Raw genomic sequence first — 26,064 nt, forward strand, 5'->3', positions numbered from 1 at the left:
TGGTTTTCGAACAATTCGGTTTTAGAACAGATTTTTGGAACTAATGTTCAAAAACCAAGGTTTGAATGTATATATATATATATATAGGTAGGTAGGTGATCTGAATATGCACCACCCAAATTGGGATATCATAGAAATAGCAGATCAAAAAGGACACAAAATCCCCAACCTAAACATAATTTACTCTTGCAACAACCCCACCAGACCTCTCCAACTCAACAACCAACATCACCAGACATAGCTATGTGCTCACCCTCTATACAAACCTAAACCACATGGGAAATCATACAAGTCCTATTATCTGGTCACTTCCCAATTAACTTCATAGAACTAGAAGAAAGATTACAACTCACAACTAAGAGTATTTTCATAAATAACCAGAAAGTAAAGCTGTAAAAGTATTTAGAGGACATTGAGAAATGACTACAACACTTTGAAATACCGTATATACTCGTCTATAGGTCGATCTCGTGTATAGGTCGACCCCCCATTTTTGGCAAAAAATATGGAATTTTCCATATACCTCATGTATAGGTCGAGTGGTTTGTTTTTGTTTTTGGTGCTGTGAGCATTCCACTGCCTTAATGCTTTGAAGTAGCATGGTTTGCCTGGTATAGCAATTGATTATTATGGTTTTTTCACTTCATTAATTCTGATGTATTCTGGTTTATGTTTTTTCAAGTTCACTGATTTTAATATTTAATAAGTTTCACTGAAATTGCCATTTCAGCGGAGTGAAAAACTTGAACAGATTGCCAAGTACGGTAGATTACCAAGTACGGTATTCGGAATAAACTGGCTAGGCGTGTTTCGTTAGAAAAAAATTTAACCAACACTCAGAGTTAGTCTTGTAATCTCAACTGTGCGGATGATCAGGCTAATGATAATGTGGAGGAGAAAGATGATGTAGATGTTCCTATGGCTGATGAGGTTGATTCGTATGACGATACTCGACACAGAAGTGAGTGGGAGGAGCTGCTTGGTGAAGATGACGACATCAAGGAAAACGATTTTGGTGGATTTCAGTTAAAATATTTAGGATTATACCATGTGTCACTGTAACAGTAACAAGTTGGCAATACTGAACAGTTTGTTTTCGTGATGGTGAGATCCATGCATTGTTTTGGTAATGGTAACAATAACATATACCATGTAGAAAGCTAAATTTGGGTAAATTTTTAGTTTCGACCAAGGGCGCAACATAGCAATAAAAATTTATTATTAATTTTGTAGATTATAATGTATCAACGTAATATGCAATTTTGTGATCGGAAATAAAAAAACAAGAAAGATGCTAAAACATTTCGTAAGTAATGAAGTCGTGTCGGACGAATAGTACGTCATATTTGTTATGATACATGCCGACGACGAAGAAATGAGAAGTTGGCGGGCTTTTCAACCACTTAGCTTGCTGGCTATACAAAGTTCTTGCAGCTTGAAGGAATGCATGTATCTCCGCTCCATAACATTCCTTCAAGAAAATGTACCTGGCGAGGTACTGTCTGAAGCACCGAGGCCGTCAATTGACAGACAAGATGGCGTTCCGATCCTATGCTTGTGGCAAGGTATTTTTCATTTTCACTTCCGCCCACAAAATTGCATATTACGTTGATACATTTTAATTTATAAAATTAATGATTAATTTTCTATTGCTATATTGCGCCCATGGTCGAAACTAAACTATAAATAAATAAATAAATAAATAAAATTGAGAATATCACAGCATTTCATAATTTTTTATAAACAATTATGGGTACTGTAATAGTATACATGATATAATAAGCTCGCCTGTGTTAAGAAATTTAACAAACAGGTAAAACCACAGTATGGGGTTACCGTATCTAGAAGGAATTTTACATGTTTTAGTACGTACCGTGTATTTTATGTACCCATTGTTTACTGGTAGTATTTAGTAGGTAAATATTTTGATTTCTGAACCTAAAGAAAAGGTAAGAGTTCTTCCTAGCCTTTCTTGTCATGTCTGGATTTCAACCTAACAAGATTATTACTTGTGTATAGGTCGACCCCTAGGTTTTGGCCTAAAAAAAATTCCTTAAGATTTCGACCTATAGACGAGTATATACGGTAGACTAATTCCTGCCCCAGGATAAAGCTTTTAACAAATTAGTAACGACCACCCAAAAAGCAAGGAAAAAGCACATCTTCAGAGGCTACAGAAAAAACTTCAACACCAACTTCACATAAATTAATAGTAAAAAATCACAACCTAATAGAACAAGAAAAAGAACTACTTAAGCAATTAGACAGTAACATTACAAAACAAATTAATAACAAACAAAAAGGAAATGGGAAGAAAGTATTATAATAGATGGAAAGACTAACAAGAGAAAAATGTGGAGAGCAGTAAAAAACCATAAAAAACTCAAAACTGAATCTCCCCCCATTACCACCACATATGAAGCAATGGTACAAGACAAAATGCCATCACCAAAACATCAATACAGCATTATTAACAAGGATTTCTTCAAAACTTGCTTCAAGCCCATCATACCAGAAAATGGGAGAATAATTAAAGAAATACAGAAAATCAAAACACAGTAAAAACATGGAAGAGGCCATAAAGAAACTAAAAATGCCAAAACTGAAGGTCCAGACAAGATCTCAAACATCCACCTCAAACACCATGCCAAAATGTCATAAGAGCCTTAACAAATATCATCAACTACTGGCTAAACAACATCCCAAACATCTTGAAGAGAGCTCATATAATACCAGTCTTGAATGCAAACAAACTGCTAGAGAACCCTGCATCATGCAGACCAATCTCAATACTATCCACAATATCCAAGCTGATGGAAAAATTGGTTGCAGCAAGAATCAAATTTGAAATACCTACCTCCCCCGATCAATATGGTTTTAAGGAAGGCCATTCTACCAGCACTCTGCTCACAAACATCAGACAACAAGTACTTGAAGGATTCAATAAAAAAGCCCCATCAGAAAGAAAGTGACCTAGCCAACACAGGACTAGACACTTAAAACAATAAACTTGAAACAAACATTAGCATTGGAAATTTAGAAGTGGTGTATGCTAATGTTGATGGCCTACTTTAGGCTAGACTGGAGATATTACAGTAGAGGATTATCTAAGGGCAAACAAACTGGATATGTGTTTCATTGAAATTAAATTATCAGATAATGTCGGCATCCAGCTAAGACAGGGCCAACAAATGGAAGAGGTCAGAAATATTTTAGGCCCTGGAATGATATTGAGTATAACGAAATATTAGCAGACACTACAAACCAACTAAAGAAATAAATTCTAAACAGCAATAGTGTCATTTTGATGGGGATTTCAACTACAAAATATTGTAAGACAGCTGTGAATGATGATCATTCCAATCAGTCAATCTATTACCCTTGGTCTCTCCTGCAGAGGACCCTCAGTCTCCAGGAAACTGGCAACAGCCTCCAGGGAGGACCCTAAATCACTTAGAGAAGAGATATTGTGTTCTCTCAGAATTGCCAATGTGAGGCAGTCTTCTACCAACATAATATAGATGTGACAATAAACCCAGAATACTGGACATGATTTTAACAAAAGAACCAGAAGTGATAGAATCATTGAATTATCGATGTCCATTAGGTAAGAGTAATTATGTGGTTCTGGAATTTGTACTGAAAATAGGGAAGACAGAATCAAGAGTATTGATAAAGGACAACCTGCACCTGGTAGACATATCAACAGGATTGTGTGATACGGAAGATTAAAGTGTCTTTTCACTATGTGGATGAAGAGATGATGAAAAAACTCGAAACCCTGATCTGTCCAAGACTAGAATTTGCATCAGTGGTATGGACCCCTGCACAGAGTGAAAGATATAAGCAAGATCAAGAGAATACAAAGGGGAACTACCAAACTGTTTTCCAGCCTGTCGGATAAACCATACGAGGAAAGAATAAGAGTAGTGGGTCTGCCAACTTTGAAAGATTGAAGATAAAATTATATGACAATAGTATTCAGGTCACTAAAAGGGATGGAATACACTCACAGAAGAGATTTCTTGATCAAAGATAGGAGAGCTTAGAAAGGTCATGAGAAGAAATTAAGGAAGACAATGTTTCTAAAGCACATGAAGAAATACTGTTTTCCATATATACTGTAGATGCATTAATACTTGGAATAACTTAGGTGATATAGCTGAAGTAATACATTATTTCAAATCTTAATATGATAATTGGAGATAAAGGATATAGAATAAATTGTAACTGTACATGAATATGAGGCTAGGTATGATAAATTGGAGATCAGGAGACAGGACCCAATGAACATTGTTCCTTTCCTATGTACTGCATTTAGATAAAGACATATATATAAAGTACTACCTCTCATTAATGGACTAAAAGGGGGGTAACAGTGTCCATTGATGTGAATAATCTGTTGATTTGGAGTGGTTTTTGGGTGGCATAGTGATTGCACAGCACTTAACAACAGCACCAAAAACATAAAAAACACTGCAAACACAGCTAATTAATGTCCGTTAATGAGAGGTAGTACTGTATACCAAAGACTTTTTCCCCCCTTACAAGGGAGGTAGCCAAAAAGTAAAGGCACAAAATCCACTCCCACCCATTCCATCCCCACATACTCCACTCCTACTACCCCCTTCCCTCCCTCTTATCATGGCTCCTCCTGGATGACAGGTTATCCCTGCATCTTGCCCATTGCCCTGGGTCAGAAGCAGTGTCGCAAGACGCAGCGTATCCACAGCAAGGCTGCTTCATTAAATTGGTAACCCCCCGGCTCTCCATCCCCTCATGCAGATAAGGAGAAGATGGGGAGAAATCCCTTTAGGCAGTATTAATTTATTTCTCACACACATTCCCTCATCCCCCATCCCCTACCCACTCCCTTTTATGCATCACAGCATCATCCATACACAACCATTCTCCATTCACCCCTATCTTCTGTCTTCTCCTGTCCTTCCTCAACAGACATCCCCCTCTTTCCCAGTGCCCCTTTTACCCATCCATCCATCTCATCCTTGGTTGCCCCCTCTTGTTCACTTTTTCCTCTGCCTTCCACACCTCTTGCACTAATCTTTTGTCACTCATTCTTTCCATGTGTCATGTTCCATGACGCATCACTGACAAAAGGGATGTGGGTATGGTGCTATATGCCACATCCTAGCAAGAGCAGTGCTCGCCATTTTCAGTAAATTTGTTATAATAGTAGGTTACTTTAAATTAGATAATTATAAAACTTACATTAGACTTTTTCTTATACATGACTAGTTGCAGGAGATTTGCAAGCCAGCAGTGGAGGTACATAATTGAAGCCTTTGCCCCTCAGAGGTAGTATCCATGAATGTGTACTTACATTTTTCTATTTTTCGTTTTGCTTAGATAGGTAATGATTGAAATTTTGCAAGTCTTCTTCACACATAGAAGTAAATGGTTGTGTGGAGCTGGATAAATGTGATAGAATAGGCTTATGTAGGCACACATCGGCATCTGTCCTTGGCACTGATGTCGTGTGGTTATAGTATAAATTAGTGTGCAGGCATTTGGCCCTCTCTCGGACTCCTGTGCTTGCACTTTGTTCACACCCAACATAATTTTAACTCAATATATTATTTCATCATATAATGTAAATTAAATTTTGCACATAACCACTTTTACTATCCAAGTGAAGTTGAAAATACCTATAGAAAAAGGCAAGATATCACTTTGGCCATTAGATTGCAGGAACTCTTTCAATCATGGGCAAGATTTGATGCATCAACTCAAATACAAAGGCTAGTTTGTGACACCATGTATCCAAACCATCCCAAACCTCTTTCATTAACCCTATCTCGTAACTCCTTTTCCACCTATGTTCTCCTCCGCACCTCATTTCTCACTCTATCCAGCCTAGTAACCCCTATTATGAGCATAGCTCCCTTCCCGTATAATCCAACTAGGTAAATACAGAGAAGACTTGCTAAAATGGGATAGGAGAAACATGAGAGGACATGGAAAGAAGTTTGAAAGGGACAATTATAGAAGAGACCTGAAAAAAACAGCTTTCCCCACAGAATGGTAGATGTATGGAACACATACATATACCAAAGGCTTTTTTCCCCCTTACACAGGAGGTAGCCAAAAAGAAAAAGGCATTACCCTCCACCCTCTCCCCTCCCTCACATCTTGGCACCTCCTGGATGATGGGCCATCCCTGCATCCTGTCCACCGCCCTGGGTCAGAAGCAGTTTCGCATGACACAGCACATCCACAGCAAGGCCGCTTCATAAATTCAGTGACCCCCCTCTCCGTCCCCTCATGCAGAAAAGGAAATATGAGAACTGGAGAACTAGTAAGTTTATCTTTCAACTTGTAAAAAGCTTGCTATTGTGCAGATCCCCACATGAACTTTGAATCTTTCCTCAACAAGGAACTTAATGGAATAGCTATGTCTGCTATCCCTGGATGAATTTCCTATAATATCCTGTCAATCCCAAGAAACTTCTAACTTTTTCTACATTGTTCAGAACTGTATAGTTCTTTACTGCTACTTTTGAATTTACTGTACTAAGTCTATGCCTGTCTATTTTATATCCCAAATAAATAACACTGTCCTGCAAAAACTTACATTTTTCAAGTTTCACTTTCAATCCTGCTTCAACTAGTCTTGAGAATATCAAATATAATTTCTTAAAGTGCTCAGCCACTGTTTGGGAAAATATTAAAATATCATCTAGAAATACACTGGTAATGTTTCCTAACAACCCATCTAGAACTGTACTCATTAATCTCATGTTAGTTAATGGACTATTACATAACCCAAATGGCATTTGAAGACAGAATATCCCATTGGTATAGAAAAAGCAGTGAATTCACATGGGTCTTCATGCAACTCGATATGCCAGAATAAAGACATGATATCTATAGTGCTAAAATACCTTTTCTTGGTTCCCAAAACTTCTAAGAATTTCTGTTACCGGTAATGGTAATCTGTCAGGTACAGTCTGTTTATTCAATTCCTTATCAATAACAGGATGCATGGTACCTTCTGATTTTAGCACCAGGATCAAAGGAAAATTCCATTCACTTTTACCATGTGTAATGATATCCTGCAATAACATGTAAATAATCAATTTATCTACAATGGCTAGTTTAGAATGTGGTAATCTGTAGGCAGGTATATAGATAGGTTGAGTCCCTGCTTTTAACTTCAAGCCTTTTAATTTGATTGATTCTGGGATGGTTAAAATTTCAGTCTTCAGTGACTCCTTTCAACTGCACCTCTACCCTGTTAATTGCTCTGGAGTGTAATAACATCAACTTTATTACGCCACCTTCCACAATTAGCAAAGCTTTGTTTGAAATTGATGAGTTAGTAATTTCTGGAATTTCTTGAATGTGTGAGTTGGGTTTACTATATGAGACTATTTTCTGTTGGTCTGGACTGCTCTGCCCCACTATCCAACCTATCATTGTTATCTTCCCTATCTCAAGAGATTCTCTTATTACTGATACTAGCTCTAAGTCTGGTTGATTTAAAAATGGGATTGAGTGTGATTTCACTAAGATCCCTAACTCAGCAGGACATAGGTTCATGCTCACTTTTCTCATAGTTGCAAATCCTATCAATAAATCTGGGAAAACAGAGTCTTCTACAACTATCACTAGAATGTGCAAATGTTTTTAACTAACTTCCATTTACTAATTGCAATGAGTAATGTATTGGTTCCAAGATTTTCACTCCTGGTTTCAATTGATTTAAAACTTTGCAAGCTATAACATTAACTACAGATCCTATATAAATAAATATTTGAATAATTTTTCTTAACACTACCTACAATGAGAGGTCCTACAGAAGTTCTTCCAATTGTTATAGTTTACAATTGTCTTAATGTTGATATTTTCTTTCACCCTTTGATCACTCTTGTCCCTAACACAATACTGTCTATGTGTATTTCTATGGTTAGCTCTGTAATGTTGTTTTATTTTGTGTGTGGGGGTTTGCCTCTTGTTTCTGGATATATGCATATACCAAAAGCTTTTTTCCCCTTGCAAGGGAGGTAGCCAGAAAATAAAGGCATAGAAACCACTCCCACCCATTCCATCCCCTACATACTCTATTCCCCTCTACCCTCTTCCCTCCCTCATCTTGGCACCTCCTGGATGACAGGTCATCCCTGCATCTTGTCACCTCCTGGATGACAGGTCATCCCTGCATTTTGTCCACTGCCCTGGTCAGAAACAGTGCCGTAAGACACAGCACATCCACAGCAAGACCTTTTCATAAAATCGGTGACCCCCTCTCAGTCCCCTCATGCAGAAAAGGAGAAGACGGAGAGAAATCCCTTCAGGCTGCATCAAATTATTTCTCATACATACTCCTTCACCCCATCCCCCACCCACTCCCCCTCATACATCACAGCATCATCCATACACAACCATTCTCCATTCACCCCTATCTTCTGTCCTCTCCTGTCCTTCCTCAACAGGCATTCCCCTTTTTCCCAATGCCCCTTTTAGCCCATCCATTCATTTCATCTTAGGTCGACCCCTCATGTTCACTCTTTCCACCTCTGCCTTCCACACATCTTTTACTAGTCTTTCTTCACTCATTCTTTCCATGTGTCCAAACTATCCCAATACTCTTTCATCAATCCTATCTACCAACTCCCTTTCCACCCCAGTTTTCCTCCTCACCTCTTCATTTCTCACTCTTTCCAGCATAGTAACCCCGATCATACTTCTCAGGCACCTCATCTCAAACACATTCAAACTCCTTCTTCCTCCCTTATGTTCTATGTTTCTGCTCTGTACAGTGCTGTCGGTACAATCACTCCTTCATACAATCCTCTTAGCATCCATTCCCAAATATCTATTTCTCAGACAATTTTTAATCCCCCAAGGCATTTACTCACTTCTCTCAACCTACATTCTACCTCCACCTCCACTCCCTTTCCTGCCACATTTGCACCCAAGTATCTAAAACTATCCACCTCCTTCAGTGTCTCTCCCTTAATACTCACTTCCAGTGTGCTGACACTCTCTCCCCTTGTACATCTCGTCACCTTACTTTTACCCACATTTATCTTCAACTTACTTCTTTTGCACACCCTCCCAAACTCCATCACTAACTTCCTCAATCCTTCCTTTAATCCTGCCACAAGCGCAGTGTCATCAGCAAATAACAACTGGCTTATCTCCCACTTATCTCCATTTTCTTGAAGCATCTCCAATCCCTGACCCACTACCCTTGTATTTACCTCTCACACCACCCCATCCATGTATAAATTGAACAGTCAAGTCAACATAACACATCCCTGACAAAGTCCCACATTTACCTCAAACCACTGATGCTCTCCATTTCTAATCCTAACAAAAGCTCTACTACTCTCGTAAAAACTCTTGACCGGTCGTAAAAGCTTTCCTCCTATCCCATATATCTGCAATACCTCCCACAATGCCTTTCTGTCTACCCTGTCATAAGCCTTTTCCAGATCCATAGAAGCACAAAATACATCCTTACCTTTTCCTATAGCTTTCTCACATATCTGCCTTACCACAAAAATCAGATCTATGCAACCCCTACCTGTTCTAAACCGGCACTGTTCCTCATACATACTCCTTCACCCCTTCTGTTCCTCTCCTAATCCTCTCAATCAAGACCCTCCCATAAGCCTTCCCAACTACACTCAACAAGCTGATCCCTCTGAAAATACTACACTCACACTTGTCCCCTTTTCCCTTGTAAAGTGGAACTATAAAGGCACTCCTCCAGTTCTCTGGCACTCAAACCTCTCTCCAACAAACATTAAATAACCTCACCAGCCAGTCCACCATCACTGTACCTCCTTTTTTCCTTTTTTCAGACATTCTGCATGACATCCATCCAACCCAGGTGCCTTACCTGCTTTCATCATCTTAACAGGTGCTTTCACTTCCTCTTTATTTCTCCTTCATTTTCCTCACTCATCACTGTCATTTTCTTTGCACTTCCCTCTGCAACTGCTTTTTCCTCCCTATCCTCCTTCACATTTAGCAATTCCCAAAAATACTCTGCCCACCTTCCTCTCACTGCCTTCTCTTCCATTATCATCTCTCCATCTGCACCTTTTACCTTTTCTTCTCTGCTTGATTTGCTTCCTCTTCCTCTATTAATCTATTTCCAATTTTTTTTTTATTACTTTCAATGTTTTCTGCCATACTCCTACCCTATTTCATATCTGCTCTCAAAGTTAATAAAACATCAGGGCCTGACAGTTGGCATACAAGAATCTTAAAGGAAATGAAAAATGAGATTGTTGTTCCATTAGAAATTATTTTCAAGAAATCCATCATATCTGGAGATATCCCAAGGGAATGGAAGTTACCTAATGTTACTTCCATATTTTAAAAAGGTGACAAAAGAAACCAAATAAGTGCAGACCTATAAGCCTGACTTGAATCATAAGAAAATAATGGAAACTATCATCGGAGATGCTATTGAACATCATTTAGAAAGTAACTGATAAATGATAGCCAGCATGGTTTCAGACAGAAATCTTCTTGTGTGACTAACATACTCAAATTGTACCTCATTCATCTTGAATTATGCCAAAGAAACAATATGAATTTAATATATCTAGACTTTCCAAATTCTTTTGATACCGTCCCACACGAAAGACTACTTATTGAATTAGCTTCACACGGAATAAGTTGTAGCCTATTGAATTAGTAATTGGTTGAATGATTGAAAACAGTTGTTTTAAATGGCAAAATTTCTAGACGGAAAATTGTTACGAGTGGAGTTCCTCAGGGTTCTGTTCTTGGGCCACTTTTATTCATTGTATATATATAAATGATATAGACCATAGACTAAAAACTATTGTTCCCGAATTTGCTTTTTACACTGAATTAGAATCCGACAAGAAATGATGGTCTCAAACTGCCAGGAAACAGATTTAATGTGGAAGTGGGTAGAAACAACTTTGCCAACCATGTAGTTAATGAATGGAATAAACTTCCTGCAGAGGCAGTGTAATGTATTTCAGTTCGAAGCTTTAAGTTTGTTTCGATAAACACCAAAGCAAGATGCTGTAATGCCTGCCATTTATTTTATATTATTTGCCAGTGGACAGGATGCAGGGATGACCTGTCATCTAGGAGATGCCAAGATAAGAGGGAGGGTGGAGGGGAGTGGAATATATGGGAAATTAAATGGGTGGGAATGATTTCTATGCCTTTTTCTTTTTGGCTACCCCCCCTGTATGTAGTTATTATTTTTCTGTTTATTACTGTATTTGGTTAATTTTCATTCATTATTTATCTGTTAATTTATTATTATTTACTATTTACCTGTTTGTTTATTATTTAATTATACCTATGCATTTATTTATTTTATTTATTATTATATATATTATTATAATTATTTACATATATATTTATCATTATTATGATTTTTTATTTATTGATTTATTTTTGCATCTGATGTAGTTATGGACCAAAAGGTCTCATGGCATGCTCCTCCTTTGTAAAGTGACAGAGTTTGGGAAGGTGAGTATTTACCTAGTTGTATTTTGCAGGAAGGGGAGCTACGTTCGTGACGTCCCGCCTTTGTATCTCAGTGTCTAGTTTGTTCTTAAACTCATGAATGGTTTTTGCGCACACTATTTTTTCATCCCAAGTGTCCACCACTCTATATGGAAAACTGTTTTTCTTCAGATCTCTTCCATTACTGTGTTTTTTTAATTTCTTTCCATGTCCTCTTGTCCCAGTTTAACTAGTCCTCTCTATCGAGTATTTCTGTGCCCTTCATTATTCTGTAGATGGTCAGTAGGTCGCCTCTCTTCTTTGCTCCAGAGTCAGTAACTCCAGTTTAATCACAATGGCAAAAGCCGACAAGACTGTGAGAATAAACACCTTGTGAGATCGAAACCTTTATTGATACTACGTTTCGCTTGTTGCAGCTTTTTCAAGTACAGACATGACACACACTCTGAGCACATATAAGCCAACGGGGAAGGAACTGGGAGAGGTTATCAGGGAGGGGTGGGTGGTAGGTAGAGGGGGAGGAGGGGGAGGGGGGGGACTTGGTGGAGACAAAAGAGGACATTTCGGACAGTTTGTTGAAGTGGACTAAGGGGGACATTTCATACATTTATTTAATGCGGGTAACAGATGGATGATAGGAGGGGCAATGTTAAACATGCCTCTGTTCTGCTCAATGGTTTTGAAGCTTTGAATGGCGGCCGCTTCGAGGCATTTTCTCCTCACCCTGTCTGGTTCACTAAACAGAAGTTCTGCGTTATCCCAATCCATCAGGTGGTCGTTGGTGTTCCGGTGGATAACACAGGCGTTGGTGGTGATGTTGTTCCGGGAATCGTAGCGATGCTCCCGGATCCGGGTCTTCAGGTCACGGGAGGTCTTGCCGATGTATACTTTATCACATCCAGCACAGGGTATGCGGTAGACACCAGATTTTTTTCCCCACATCTCGTCCTGGCTGTCACTCCTTCTAGAGAGCTCTTTGATAGTTCTGCTGGACTGGCCCACTACCTGAATGTTGCAACGCCCAAGTGTCCGGGTGAGGGTGGCGGTGACGCTGCTGGCTGGAAGGATAAGCCTCCTAGCTGGATCTTTTGTTGGTTCCCGCCCTTCCATTATTTTGAGTGCCTTTTTCTTACACTGGTGGATGATGCACTCTGGATATTTCAATTTCTGAAAAACCTCCTTTATGTGCCTAAACTCGTCCTCTAAGAATTCAGGGCTACATATTCTGAGAGCTCTGAGGTAGAAACCTATGACTACACCTTTTTTAATACTGAGGTCATGGTGGGATAGGAAGTGAGTCAAATCGTCCTTATTGGTTGGTTTCCTGTAGACTGTAAATTTTAAAAAATTATCATGTTTGATGATAAGGGTATCCAAAAATGGAAGGGAATCATTGATTTCTTCCTCCAAGGTGAACTGGATGGATGGCTCAACCTCGTTCAGAGCCGCTTGGAGTTTGGGGATGTCAAACCGTCTGGGGGAAATTAGTAGTATGTCATCCACATAGCGAAGCCATACTACGTTGCCAGGAACGATATCTGAGAAAGGCCCTGCTTCTAAAAATTCCATGAACAGGGCAAGGACAGCGCTCAAAGGAGAGCCCATGGCCATGCCAAACCTTTGGTGAAAGTACTGGTCCTGGAATTTGAAATAATTAAATTGGACACAAAGCTGTATTAAATCCACAAAGTCATTGGGGGGAATAGGGAGGTCAGTGTGGGAACTAGTGATTTTAGCCCTAAGGAGGTCAATCGCTTTAAGGGTCGGGACACGTGTGAATAACGAAGTCACATCCAGGCTGGCCAGCTTTTTGTTGCGAGCAGGAACGTCCTTAATTCTATTCAATAGGTCCCCTGAGTGTTTCAAATGAGCACCGCTGATGGTACCCAAAAGGCGAGACAAATGTTTGGCCAGTGCACCTGCCAGTTTGTGTGGCGCACTCCCGATCCCTGATGTAATTGGTCTCATGGGTATATTGGGCTTGTGGGTTTTTGGGAGCCCATACAGGGTGGCTGGACGTGGGAGGTTTGGCAGGAGGTGAAGTAAACACTTACCAGTTTCTGATTTCCTAAGAATCCTCCTGGCTGCCTTAAGGAAGTTATTTGTCTCGACGTCCACTTTCTCCTGGGTGACTTTGGTGTAAGTATTTTCATCGCTGAGGAGGTCAGTCATCTTATGTAGGTAGAAAGATGCGTCCATCACCACCACTCCTCCACCTTTGTCCGCGGTGGTGATCCTGACGGCGGGGTCCTTGACGAGTGCCTCCAACGCTCGAAAGTATCTCTTGGGTAAAGTAGGATTGGGAGGGTCGCAAAGTGCCGAGGTTAGTAGTCCTTGTATGTAGCCTTGCTGGAATTCGCTGTCTTTGTACCTGTAGTTCTTCGTGACGAGGTCGATGTTCTGGTTGGGTTTCGGGATGCCGGTGGCGAATTTAAGTCCCAAGCTGAGCACTTCAATTTCGATGTCGGACAGCGGCCTGCTGGAGATGTTGGTGATGATATCTGGTCTACCCATGCTCTTCCAACGGCTGTTGGCACATAGACTGGACAGTTGACGCGCGAGCCTCTCCTTCTGTTGGAAGTTGAAACTCGCTACGTCGTCTCTAATGGCCTCAGCGTGAGAGTTGGACATGATACCACGGAGCTGGGAACCTAATTTCCCGGCTTTCTCGAAAGCCTGGCTGGACTGGGAGGAAAGGAGGTTACAGCACTCTGTGAGGTAGGTCTGTGCGGGGGGAGGGAAAGGATGGTCAAACTGGAGAAGCTGCTTCGGCGTGGATCTCGGGGTGACCATTTCTTCGATACAGCTGCGTAGGAAATCCCGTCTATTCCGAAGGCTATAAGCTTTTCTCAGAGCGCGTGCGTAACGTCCGGATAAAGGTTCCATGTTGATCTCGGTGTCGTGACAAGATGAATCACAATGGCAAAAGCCGACAAGACTGTGAGAATATACACCTTGTGAGATCGAAACCTTTATTGGTACTACGTTTCGCTTGTTACAGCTTTTTCAAGTACAGACATGACACACACTCTGAGCACATAAAATTTACAGTCTACAGGAAACCAACCAATAAGGACGATTTGACTCACTTCCTATCCCACCATGACCTCAGTATTAAAAAAGGTGTAGTCATAGGTTTCTACCTCAGAGCTCTCAGAATATGTAGCCCTGAATTCTTAGAGGACGAGTTTAGGCACATAAAGGAGGTTTTTCAGAAATTGAAATATCCAGAGTGCATCATCCACCAGTGTAAGAAAAAGGCACTCAAAATAATGGAAGGGCGGGAACCAACAAAAGATCCAGCTAGGAGGCTTATCCTTCCAGCCAGCAGCGTCACCGCCACCCTCACCCGGACACTTGGGCGTTGCAACATTCAGGTAGTGGGCCAGTCCAGCAGAACTATCAAAGAGCTCTCTAGAAGGAGTGACAGCCAGGACGAGATGTGGGGAAAAAACGCTGGTGTCTACCGCATACCCTGTGCTGGATGTGATAAAGTATACATCGGCGAGACCTCCCGTGACCTGAAGACCCGGATCCGGGAGCATCGCTACGATTCCCGGAACAACATCACCACCAACGCCTGTGTTATCCACCGGAACACCAACGACCACCTGATGGATTGGGATAACGCAGAACTTCTGTTTAGTGAACCAGACAGGGTGAGGAGAAAATGCCTCGAAGCGGCCGCCATTCAAAGCTTCAAAACCATTGAGCAGAACAGAGGCATGTTTAACATTGCCCCTCCTATCATCCATCTGTTACCCGCATTAAATAAATGTATGAAATGTCCCCCTTAGTCCACTTCAACAAACTGTCCGAAATGTCCTCTTTTGTCTCCACCAAGTCCCACCCGTCCCCCTCCTCCCCCCTCCCCCTCCACCTACCACCCACCCCTCCCTGATAACCTCTCCCAGTTCCTTCCCCGTTGGCTTATATGTGCTCAGAGTGTGTGTCATGTCTGTACTTGAAAAAGCTGTAACAAGCGAAACGTTGTACCAATAAAGGTTTCGATCTCGCAAGGTGTTTAATCTCACAACTCCAGTTTAGCCAATCTGTCCTCTTGTGACAAGTTTGCAAGTGTAGGGGCCATTTTTGTTGCTGCTCTCTGGATTCTTTCTATTTTCTTTATATTCTTTTTGGTACTGGGTGACCACAGTGTCACTGCATATTCTAGTCTAGGCCTTATCAGTGTGACCAATATTTTTTTAATAATTTATTTTTCCAAATATGTAAATGCCACTTTTATTGATCTTAGCAAGTTAAAGGATTCTCCAAGAATTTTGTTTATCTGTTTATCATAGGACAAGTCATTTGAGATGATTACACCCAAATCTTTTTCGGATCTCTCCTTCTTTACCTCCTTAGTTCCAATTTTATATTTTCCTGATATTCTATTTTTACTTTTTCCAAACTCTATTATGCTACACTTCTTGATATTGAAGTCCACTTCCCATTTTTGACTCCAGTTCCATACCTTATTCAGGTCTTCCTGTAGTGATTCGCAATCCTTTTCAGTTTTTACTTTCCTTAACAATTTAGCATCATTTGCAAAGAAGCTCATGTAACATTGCACATCATCATCCATGTCATTCACATCAGTAGTAAACATTATTGGAGCCAATACAGATCTTTGTGGAACTCCACTGATCACCTCTTTCCAACCTGAATATTATTCTCTGAGCATTACTCTCATCTTTCTGTCAATCAGGAAGTCCTCCATCCATTTTAGCAGGTTCCCTTGTATCTCTCCTGTATGTTCCAGTTTTTTTTTTTAATAATTTTTTGTGTGGTACTTTGTCAAAAGCTTTTTATAAGTCCAGGAAGGCACAATCAGCCCATCCATTCCTTTCTTGCACTATGTCTATTAATCTTGAGTAAAAACATATTAAGTTTGTGGTACATGATCTTCCTTGTCTTTACCCAAATTGTCTTGGGTTTATTATATTATCTTTCAGGTGTTTTACCCATCTATTCTGGATGATTTTCTCACAAATTTTGACTATAGTGCTTGTTAGTGAGACCGGTCTATAGTTGGTTCTTCCTTGTTTCCTCCTTTACCTATTGGTACAATGTTATCATTTTTTCAGTCTTTTGGTATTTTTCCTTCTTTAAGTGACCAACTTATTATGTTATGTATTTTGTCAGTTCTTCTTTGCATTCTTTTAAAATCCAGTTTGTAATTCTGTCTGGGCCATGTGATTTCCTGACGTCAAGGTTTGATAGATGTTCCATTATTTCTTTTTGTGTTATTATTATCTCGCTCATGTGGGGAGATCACCTCTCATGTCCTTCGTCCCAATATTGTGCTTTCTCTCTAGTGAAAACAGACTTGAAGTGATTGTTTATGACTTCGGCCATTTCTAATTCTTCTGTGTATTCTATATTCCCTTGGTGTAGTTTAACCATTTCCTGTTTATTTTTAAGTTTACCATTCATGTATCAATAGAATAGCTTGGGTTGCTCTTTGCATTTATCTATAATGTCCTTTACATGGTTCCTTTTTTCCTCTCTTTGCACTTTTACATACTCATTTCTGTAGTTTATATATACTTGCCATTTTCCAGGTTTTTTATTTCTCCATCTTTTCCAAGCTCTGCCCCTTCTATCTTTTGCCTCACTGCATCTTTTTTTGAACCAACATTTAATGTACACTCTCTCTAGCTTCTGTCTTGGTACATGCCTATTCACCCCTTCATTGTAATTATCTATCAAGATATCCCATTTCTCTTTCACTTTTGTCTCTTCCATGTAAAGTTTTTCCCAATTTGTATTCTGGAGGAATTTCTTTAGTTTTCCAAAGTCCGTTTTGCTGTACATCAATCTTCCTTTCCTCTGTTTTTCATTTCTCTCCATGTACATTTCTTCCTTTAGTTCAGTCTCAATGAGTATATGGTCGCCCTTTCCAATTGGTGTCTTGTATTGGATTTTATCCACAATTTCAGGTTTTGTTGTAAATATTAAATCTAGTCTCAATGGCTCCTCATTATTTCTGTATCAGGTGTTTTCACTGACCCACTGAGTCCTTATATATTCCATGGTTGGCCATGTCCAGTGAAAGAAGGAAGTTGAAGATAAATGTTGGTGAAAGTAAGGTGATGAGATGTACAAGGGGAGAGGGTGGCAGTGAGTTGGAAGTGAGTTTTTTGGGAGAAAGACTGGAGGAAGTGGATAGCTTTAAATATTTGGGTTCAAATGTTGCGAGAAAGTGAGGAGTGGAGGTGGAGGTAGAATGTAGATTGAAAGAAGCATGTAAATGCATTGGGGTAAAAAGAAAAGTGTAATGAGAAATAGACATTTGGGAATGGATGCTAAGAGAAGATTGTATGGGGCAGAAACATGAAACATAAGAGAGGAAGAATTTAAATGTGTGAGATGAAATGCCTGAGAAGTATGGTAAGGGTTACTATGCTGGATAGAGTGAGAAATAAAGAGGTAAGGAAGAGAGCGGGGGTAGAAAGGGAGTTGAGAGATAGGGCTGAAAAAGGTCATGTTTGTATTTACCAAGTTGTATTTTACGGGACGAAAGCTATGCTCATAGTGACCCGTTTTCATATCTCTCCGCTTAAAATTGTGTATAGTTCTGGCACTCACTGTTTCTCCGTTTAGTGTGTTCCAGACATCAATCACTCTATGTGGGAAGCTATTCTTTTTCAGGTCTCTTCTGTAATGTCCTTCTTTAGTTTCTTTTCATGTCCTCTTGTTTCTCTTCGGCCCCACTTTAACAAGTCGTCTCTATTGAGAATTTCCATCCCTTTCATAATTCTTAATGTTGAAGTTCATCTCACATCTCTGACTCCATTCCCATATTTTGTCTAGGTCTTCTTGTAGCCATCTGCAATCTTCTTCTGTTCTTACTCTCTTGAGTAATTTGGCATCATCAGCAAAGAAGTTCATGTAACAATTTACTCCCTCATCCATATCATTTATATATATATGGCAAACATTAAAGCAGCCAATACAGAGCCTTGCGGGATGCCACTTTTCACATCTTCCCAGTTCAAATTTTTGTCTCCAAGTACCACTCTCATTTTTCTGCTAATTAAGAAATCCTTCATCCATTCCAGCAGACCTTGTATTCCTCCATTATTTCAATTTTCTTTATTAATTTTTTATGTAGTACTTTGTCGAATGCCTTCTGCAAGTCCAAGAAGACGCAATCTGCCCAGCCATCTCTTTCTTGTATTATCTCGATTAATCTTGAGTAAAAGTTTTGTGGTACCCGATCTTCCACTTCTAAATCCAAATTGTTTAGGGTTTACTATTTTATTTTCTTCCAAATGTTTGGTCCATTTGTTTCTGATGACTTTTTTGCATATTTTTGCTACTGTGCTTGTAAGGGATACTGGTCTGAAGTTTGTAGGATCTTCCCTATTTCCTCCTTTATATATTGGTACTATGTTTGCATCTTTCCAATCTTGCGGTACCTTTCCTTCTTTAAGTGAGAAGTCTATTATCTTGTATAATTTGTCTGTCAGTTCATCTATACACTCTTTCAGTATCCAATTTGCAATTCCATCTGGTCCATGCGATTTCCTGATCTGGTATGTGTGACGTTGTGGCACATCCAGGCAGTGTGGGCATATGTCATCTCTTGGATTGTATGATAACTACAAGAATCTGCTCATGACTGTCATGTTTATCTGGGACTCTGATTGGTGTGTGGGTGGTAGAAGATGGGCGAAGAACCTACAGGGCTCTATAGAGGTTGTCAGTATGTATTGTATGTATTAGATCATATAAATGTTGTTGGGTGATTCGCATGAACCCTCAAGAAAATTGCCAAGAAGAAAGGATATCACAAAAGAAACAATATGCCAATAAGTATGTTTGATGAAAATGGGATGTAAGAGGGAAAATATAGGTGCAACTCAAAAATATTGCTAATTGGAAGGAAATGGGAATGTTAATAAAAATACAAGTCAGATATATATATATACATATATTTTATGTCATGTAGGTACTTAGAGAACATTTGTAGAACACATCCAAAATAGAAAAGTCTTAACTATCCTAACGCATTTTGGTTGTTCATTACCATAAACTTCTATCTTTATAATTTCATTAAGAACTGTATTGGAAGACATCATATTCTACCAAGAGTTATGAAAGACTATGCAACAACTATTGTCAAAACAATACTTGAGGAGATAAACGTAACACCTGGGTGTCAGTAAGTACTTGCCGATTCATGAATAGTACAAAATATCCATTTGCTACGGAATGTGACTGGCATCAAGACATTGTCAGGATAGGTCTGCAAGAGTAAGGGGAAGAATGGAGAAGTGAGGAGTGGCGAACCTCACTATATCCAATCCTGTCCTCTGCTTCAGACATTCCTACATTCCTCCTCTTGAACACAGGATCTACCATCCCAGATTCTTCCTGGTGCACAAACGCAGCTGACTACACATGGACCCGGACAAAGCTCACCCGTCTTTGCCAGATTAAACTTTGAACTCGATGATTCTTTTCTGGAACGAACCAGATTATCTTTTGAACCTTTAGTAACTACCAACATCTTGGATTCTTCTACTGAGTTGCCATTAGTCGTATCTAAGTCATCAACAATTTTCACCATCGATTCAGGTGGTGTTTCTGGAAGAACACCATTTGAGACTTCCGGGTAGGGTTCCTTTTGGTGGGAGGAAGATGCTGACCTTGAGACTTGGGCTGTGCGTTGGCAGACTAGAGTCGGGGATCCACAGGGAGCTGTACATTCACTCCATTCCATTCCGTGTGGGCATGTCACAGCTTTGAAAGAAGGCAAAGTGGTACAATCAGAGAACCTTGTATATTATAAACAAACAAATGTCAAAGTCAAGTTTACAATTACTGTACCTGCAACCATAAGATTCAGTTCATGATAATTTGATAAAGACCCAAGTGTTAGTGATTTCTCAGTATATATAGTACATCAAGCATTTTTACTGTCAACAGTCTGAAATGGAGGTTACTAGTTGTAAAGCATTGGTGCTTCAAATAAAAGTGCTGTACACCTAAGCCTTGGGGACTAACTGCACCCGTGTGAATTAATCTATTGTGATGTAACATGCACACGCACATGAGCAAAGTCACAGAGACTTATAATTTAATAAGAACAATCAAAGTGGCATTTACATACCTGGATGAAGAAATGGTGAAGAAAATTCTAATCACTCTGATAAGACCAAGATTGGAATATGCAGCAATGATGTGGTCACCAAGTGCAAAAAAATGTATAAAAAACTTGAAAGAATACAAAGAGCAATTACAAAATTGGCACCAACACTCTCAAAACTATCATATGAAGAGAGACTAGCAAAACTTGAACTACAGACACTAGAGCAAAAAAGAGAGAGAGGAGATTTGATAGCTATTTACAGAATCATGAAAGGCATAGAAACTATTGATAGAGAGAATCTGATAAAATGGGATGATAGAAATACAAGAGGACACGGAAAGAAAATCAAGAAAGACAGCTATAGAAGAGATGTGAAAAAGAACAGCTTTCCTCACAGAGTAATAGACAGTTGGAACAAGTTAGATGAGAAAGTGGTGTGTGCAAAAACAATACATGGATTTAAAAATAGTTTAGATAAAATGAGATATGAAGACGGGACACCACGAGCATAGCTCCCCTTCCCGTAAAATACAACTAGGTAAATACAGCCAACTCTGAAAGATAGAAGAGAGATAATATGGTTACTGTATAGTAAACCCTCTTTAAGTCGGAAATTGATTAGTCGTTAACTCCTGTAAGTCATAATTGAATAAAAAAAAAAATCATTAAAAAAATAAAAATTTCAGTTCGAAAAATCAATTTGAAATAAGTCTGCAGTGAAGTGTTGCATCATATTTTGGCGGGCAGTCTTGTTCCCGCCACTCCATTCCTTGATGCCCTCAGTATTGTTATTGTCACCACCACACTCGCAACAGCAGGGGGTCAAGATCGCTTAGCAAATTTTAAGGCATACAAATACAACTTACGCAATGCTGTGTTCAACTGGGCTGATGCCTGGAATGACCTTCAAACCTCCACCCTCAGCAATGCCTGGAACAAAGTCCTGCGTGGGACTGATGTGGAGGTTGATTTTACTGGTTTTGGCCCTGAGGACTTTGTGAACACTGCTCACAAGGGTGGTGAGCCTGACGTCACCGAGGACAATATCATTGAGTGGCTTGAGGGTGACTCTCAGGACCAAGGCTACCACCACCAGAGTGAGGAAGAAATAGCCACCAGTGCCACACAGGAAGCCTCAGCTGCTGCAGTGGAGAGTGAAAGTGAAGGTGAGGGTGCCATTCCTGCCAAAATGAAGTTATCAGAAATTCGTTTTCACCTTGACAAGGCAATGGAGGGGTTAATGGAATATGACGGATTTGAAACTTATTACTCCCTCCTAAGAGATGTTAGATCAATTATAATAAAGAGGCAGTATGCCAGTCTAAAGCAGAAAACAATCTGTGACTTTTTCAAGCCACGGGCAGTTCAACAGGCAGGTAGGGAGCAACGTTTCACCAGTAGTGAATCTAGCATCCTCAGCAGTGTTTCCTCAGAGCTGCCAGCAGTAATTTCCAGCAGCAGTGATTCAGATATGGAGTAATATGGAATTCAGAAGTGCTGTACAATAGTGATTAAGGCCTGTATGCAATAAGTGGTGTACATAAAGTGCATTTTAAGTAATGTACTGCACAGTGATTCACGTTGCAATTTATGTGAATTCTGTACATATGATTATGGACAGAACATTTTGAACAGAAGTGATCTTGAGTCTCCTAATGTCTCTACATCCTACTAAAAGGCCCTCCTTATGCTTGGATTACACCTTATTCCTCCCTGAAAACATGGTACAGGTAAGTCCTTTTTTTTGGGGGGGGGGGGGGGGGGTTCTGTAATTCAGAACTTTCCATAAGTCAGAAAGGCCTCAACCCCTAGCATTCAGACTTAAAGAGGGTTTACTGTATTCAGGTCACTTAAAGAGACAGACTATATTGACAGAAAGTCTCTCTTGATTAAGGATAGGACGGCTTTGAGAGGCCATGAGAACAATTAAGGAAGACTACAAGTCTAAAGGATGTGATGAAATACAGTTTTCCGTATAGATGCATACATACTTGGAATAGGTTAGGTGATAAAGCTCAGGCTGAAATAATCTATGAATTAGATTTTAAACATACAGTATACACGCTGGAACAGTACATGAATTAAAACTTGGATATATGGTAAATAAGGATATACAGTAGACCAAGATGGAACTGTTTGTGAATTTAAGAGAATAGGAGATAGGACCCAATGAGTGTTGCTCATTTCCTGAACACAACAATTAGGAAATACAATTAAGTAAATTATGTGCATGCGCAGCTGTATACTTGTTAATCTATTCATTCATTCCATTTTATTCTTATCTAGATGTAAACTAATTTTTCATCTGTTAATTTGTTTGCCTTATAATGTATGTAGTCAATTATTCATTGACTTGTTTATTAATTTTAGAATGGTGGATCTGATGTAAGAATTCATGACTAGAAGATCAGGTGATACAGATCATTATGCTCTTCACTAAGTTGAGACTAGAAATATTGGCACTGTACCCATTCATTACACACAGATTTAGTTAAGGGCAATTACCAAATCACTTGTAGTTGTAGCATTCTAAATGTCGCATTGGCAAACCAGTCTTTTGTACAGCAGTACAGTACTTTGGTAATATCTTGAAAATTCCAAATGTAGGCATTTTAATTTTATTTTTTTTTTTATCTAAGGAAATAAATGGGGAGTTCTGCATTTCATCTTGAGCCCCCTTCACTAACAAGGGAAGGCATGAGGATGAACGAAATCGCACGGCAGTTATCAGAATTAAAGAAGAGCTACTACGTATGAAAGGTGGAATGACACATGTCATTCATACTGGGGCATAATTACATAAACTATATTCAAAGGCTTGCATTGAATACAGTACTACTTCTCATTAACAGACTAAAAGGGGGGGTAACAGTGTCTGTTGATGTGAATAATCCATTGATTTGGAGTGGTTTTTGGGTGGCATAGTGATTGCACCCACTAAACAACAGCACCAAAAACACTGAAAACACAGCGCAAACACAGTTAATTAACATCCGTTAATGAGAGGTAGTACTGTACAAAGACTTATAGTGTATTATGAGCACTTACGGCAGAGGTTCGGGTGCCTCCAAGAAAGCAGAATACCAGCACGTGCACAGAGGAGTGCATAGAGGCGAAGTGTTGGGCAGAGGCAGTTGGTGTCTTGAGCTTGGCACTGACACACTTCGGCCGTGCACACCCGTATGTACGGCTCTGGCGGCACTGCATGGTGGCACTCCCGAAACATAAAACTCTGCAATGGATGATGTGAAGGTAAGGGTTACTCCAATCAGTTTACATTTTTTCAATTATTGTAACGAGAAGTGATCATCTGGTCTGGTTTCTTCACTATGAAGGATCTTTAGAGTTGATCTTGATTTTGTGGAAAATTTTGTTTATCTATGGGTTAGATATTCTAATAAATGTTGTACTGTAAGCCAGGAGTGAATTAGACATTAGAGAAAAGCACTATGTCTCTGCTTGTGTGGGTAAAAAACAATACTTTTTTATTTGCCTTGGATTTCAGTGAATACAAGAGTCAATTTTCTATTTCATCCTAGGCTCATGTCAACTTTATCCTCTCTATAAATTGTTACAGCTTTACTCCTTTCTCCAGCCCTTGAATCTTTATCTTATTTGATCATTTATTGTATCTTTCCTCCCTTTTGTCATTTCTTTCCTTTTCCTCCTCTTACTCATTTTTCTCCTTTTCATACTTTTCCTCCTCTTGCACTTTTTCCTTTTTCCTCATCTTCCACTTTTTCCTCCTTTTCCTCCTCTGCCTTTTTCCTCATCCTCCACCTTTTCCTCTCCCTCCAATTTTTCTTCCCCTTTCTCATTTTTTCACCCTTCCTCATTTTACTCTCCTTCATCTTACCTTAAGTACACTGCACATTTTTTCTGCCAAATCAAAGCTTGAAATGTCACATGGCAGAGCTGCAGACCGTGTAAGACAGCTATGTCCCATGCTCCAGTATTCCATGAACACAGCTGCATCCTGGAAAAAGATAAACATACTCACATACAGAGAATACCATGTTTTTATAAGGACACATCCAAATTTATGGTATATGCATGGGATTGAAGCTGTGACAATGGGGTTAAATTTCCTTGACTCCACATATCAAACTTACTCTTAGATTTGTTTATGCTATTGGCCTACTTATTTTCATTCAACTTATTCCACAAATCCACACTTCTATGTGGAAAGGTATACTTCCTTACGTCTAATAAGCAACCTTGCATTTTCAGCATTTGGTTCGACTCTGGGAATGACGGTTGGATAAAATAAACTATAAATATATATATATATATATATATATACATATATGGTTATAGAAGTAATAGATCAGTAACAGATATGATTTTTGGATTAAGGATGATGATAGAGAAGGCACGAGAGTATAACCAAATCCTCTACATCACCTTCGTTGATCTACACAAAGCCTTCTATTCAATACCTCGTAAAAATATATGGAAATGTATTGAGGAGAGATATGGTGTCACAGGACATCTAAAGAAGGCTATTAAAAGCTTGTATTACAGAAATGGAAGGTTTTTCAAACTTTATGTCTATAGAAAACCCATCATTGTCCTTTCATATGTACATTACATCAAGGAAAGGTAAATTTTATTTTCTTCTCTTTCCTTTCCTTGATGTAGTGATTTGCAGAAATGAAAGGTCTTTCAGATTTGATGTCTATAGAAAACCCACCAATGTCCCTTCATATATACATTTTTATTCGTCTTATCATTGCAGGACAAAAATGTCAGTGTTATCATCAGTGTTTCTTAGAGCGTACAGAATTTGTAGTCCAGAGTTTTTGGATGATGATTTCTTGAGAATGTTTTATATAGCTTAGAAATTAAAATATCCTAAGCTCCTCGTAGATATTTTTTGAAAAATGACAAAATAAAAACTCTATGACAAAAAGGCTAGTAAAACCTTTAAGGTAAACCCCCCCCCGGCTTTTTCTTCTTTTCCATGAGAATTTCATCAAACTACCCCATATTCTTAAGACTTTAAACAGTCAAGTACAGTTAGAAATCTTTTAATTAAAAATCTCCTGATAAAGAAGAATCTCAACTTCCGTTCCATTTTGTACGTCTTTCACTTTTGATTTTCACCACTTTGTTCCTACTTTTAAAATTCTATTCTTTAAAAATCTATTCCTTCAGTTTTAATCTTTAGTGTTAGGCAATGAAACTTGTAGAAAATTTTCTTCCTTCATGAATTTTACTACACTTGGTTCTCTAGGATACACCAAGGGACTCCCATCGAGAACACGCATTTTAGGTCCTAGGTAAGTATTGCAGTGACATGATTTCTTTAGTCCAATGATCTTTAACTTTATATCTAAGATCCACCCAAAAGGGCGTGATCTTACACTCATGAACCAATTAAATTTTCTCCTCAACCCTTTCTCCAATCAGATTCATTGTTACACGTCTATATGCAATATTGTTTACCTAAGCAATCTCAAATCTCTGCATAA

The 26,064-nt window shown here is 39.2% G+C and overlaps 1 protein-coding gene across 1 annotated transcript in view; it reads right to left on the reverse strand.

Moving 5' to 3' along the window:
* Positions 1-19,413: 19,413 nt before the first annotated feature.
* Positions 19,414-26,064, reverse strand: part of LOC143038124 (uncharacterized) — a 588,663-nt gene continuing 582,012 nt past the window's right edge. The window contains exons 61-63 of the mRNA XM_076207122.1: positions 24,447-24,566; positions 23,639-23,822; positions 19,414-20,241 (exon numbers count right to left, since the gene is read on the reverse strand). Coding sequence (XP_076063237.1) covers positions 19,817-20,241; positions 23,639-23,822; positions 24,447-24,566 — 729 coding nt within the window. The 3' untranslated portion in view covers positions 19,414-19,816. The remainder of the gene's footprint in view (positions 20,242-23,638; positions 23,823-24,446; positions 24,567-26,064) is intronic.

Source organism: Oratosquilla oratoria, chromosome 23, assembly GCF_046742065.1.
Source record: "Oratosquilla oratoria isolate Oo_2021 chromosome 23, ASM4674206v1, whole genome shotgun sequence".
NCBI lineage: Eukaryota > Metazoa > Arthropoda > Malacostraca > Stomatopoda > Squillidae > Oratosquilla > Oratosquilla oratoria.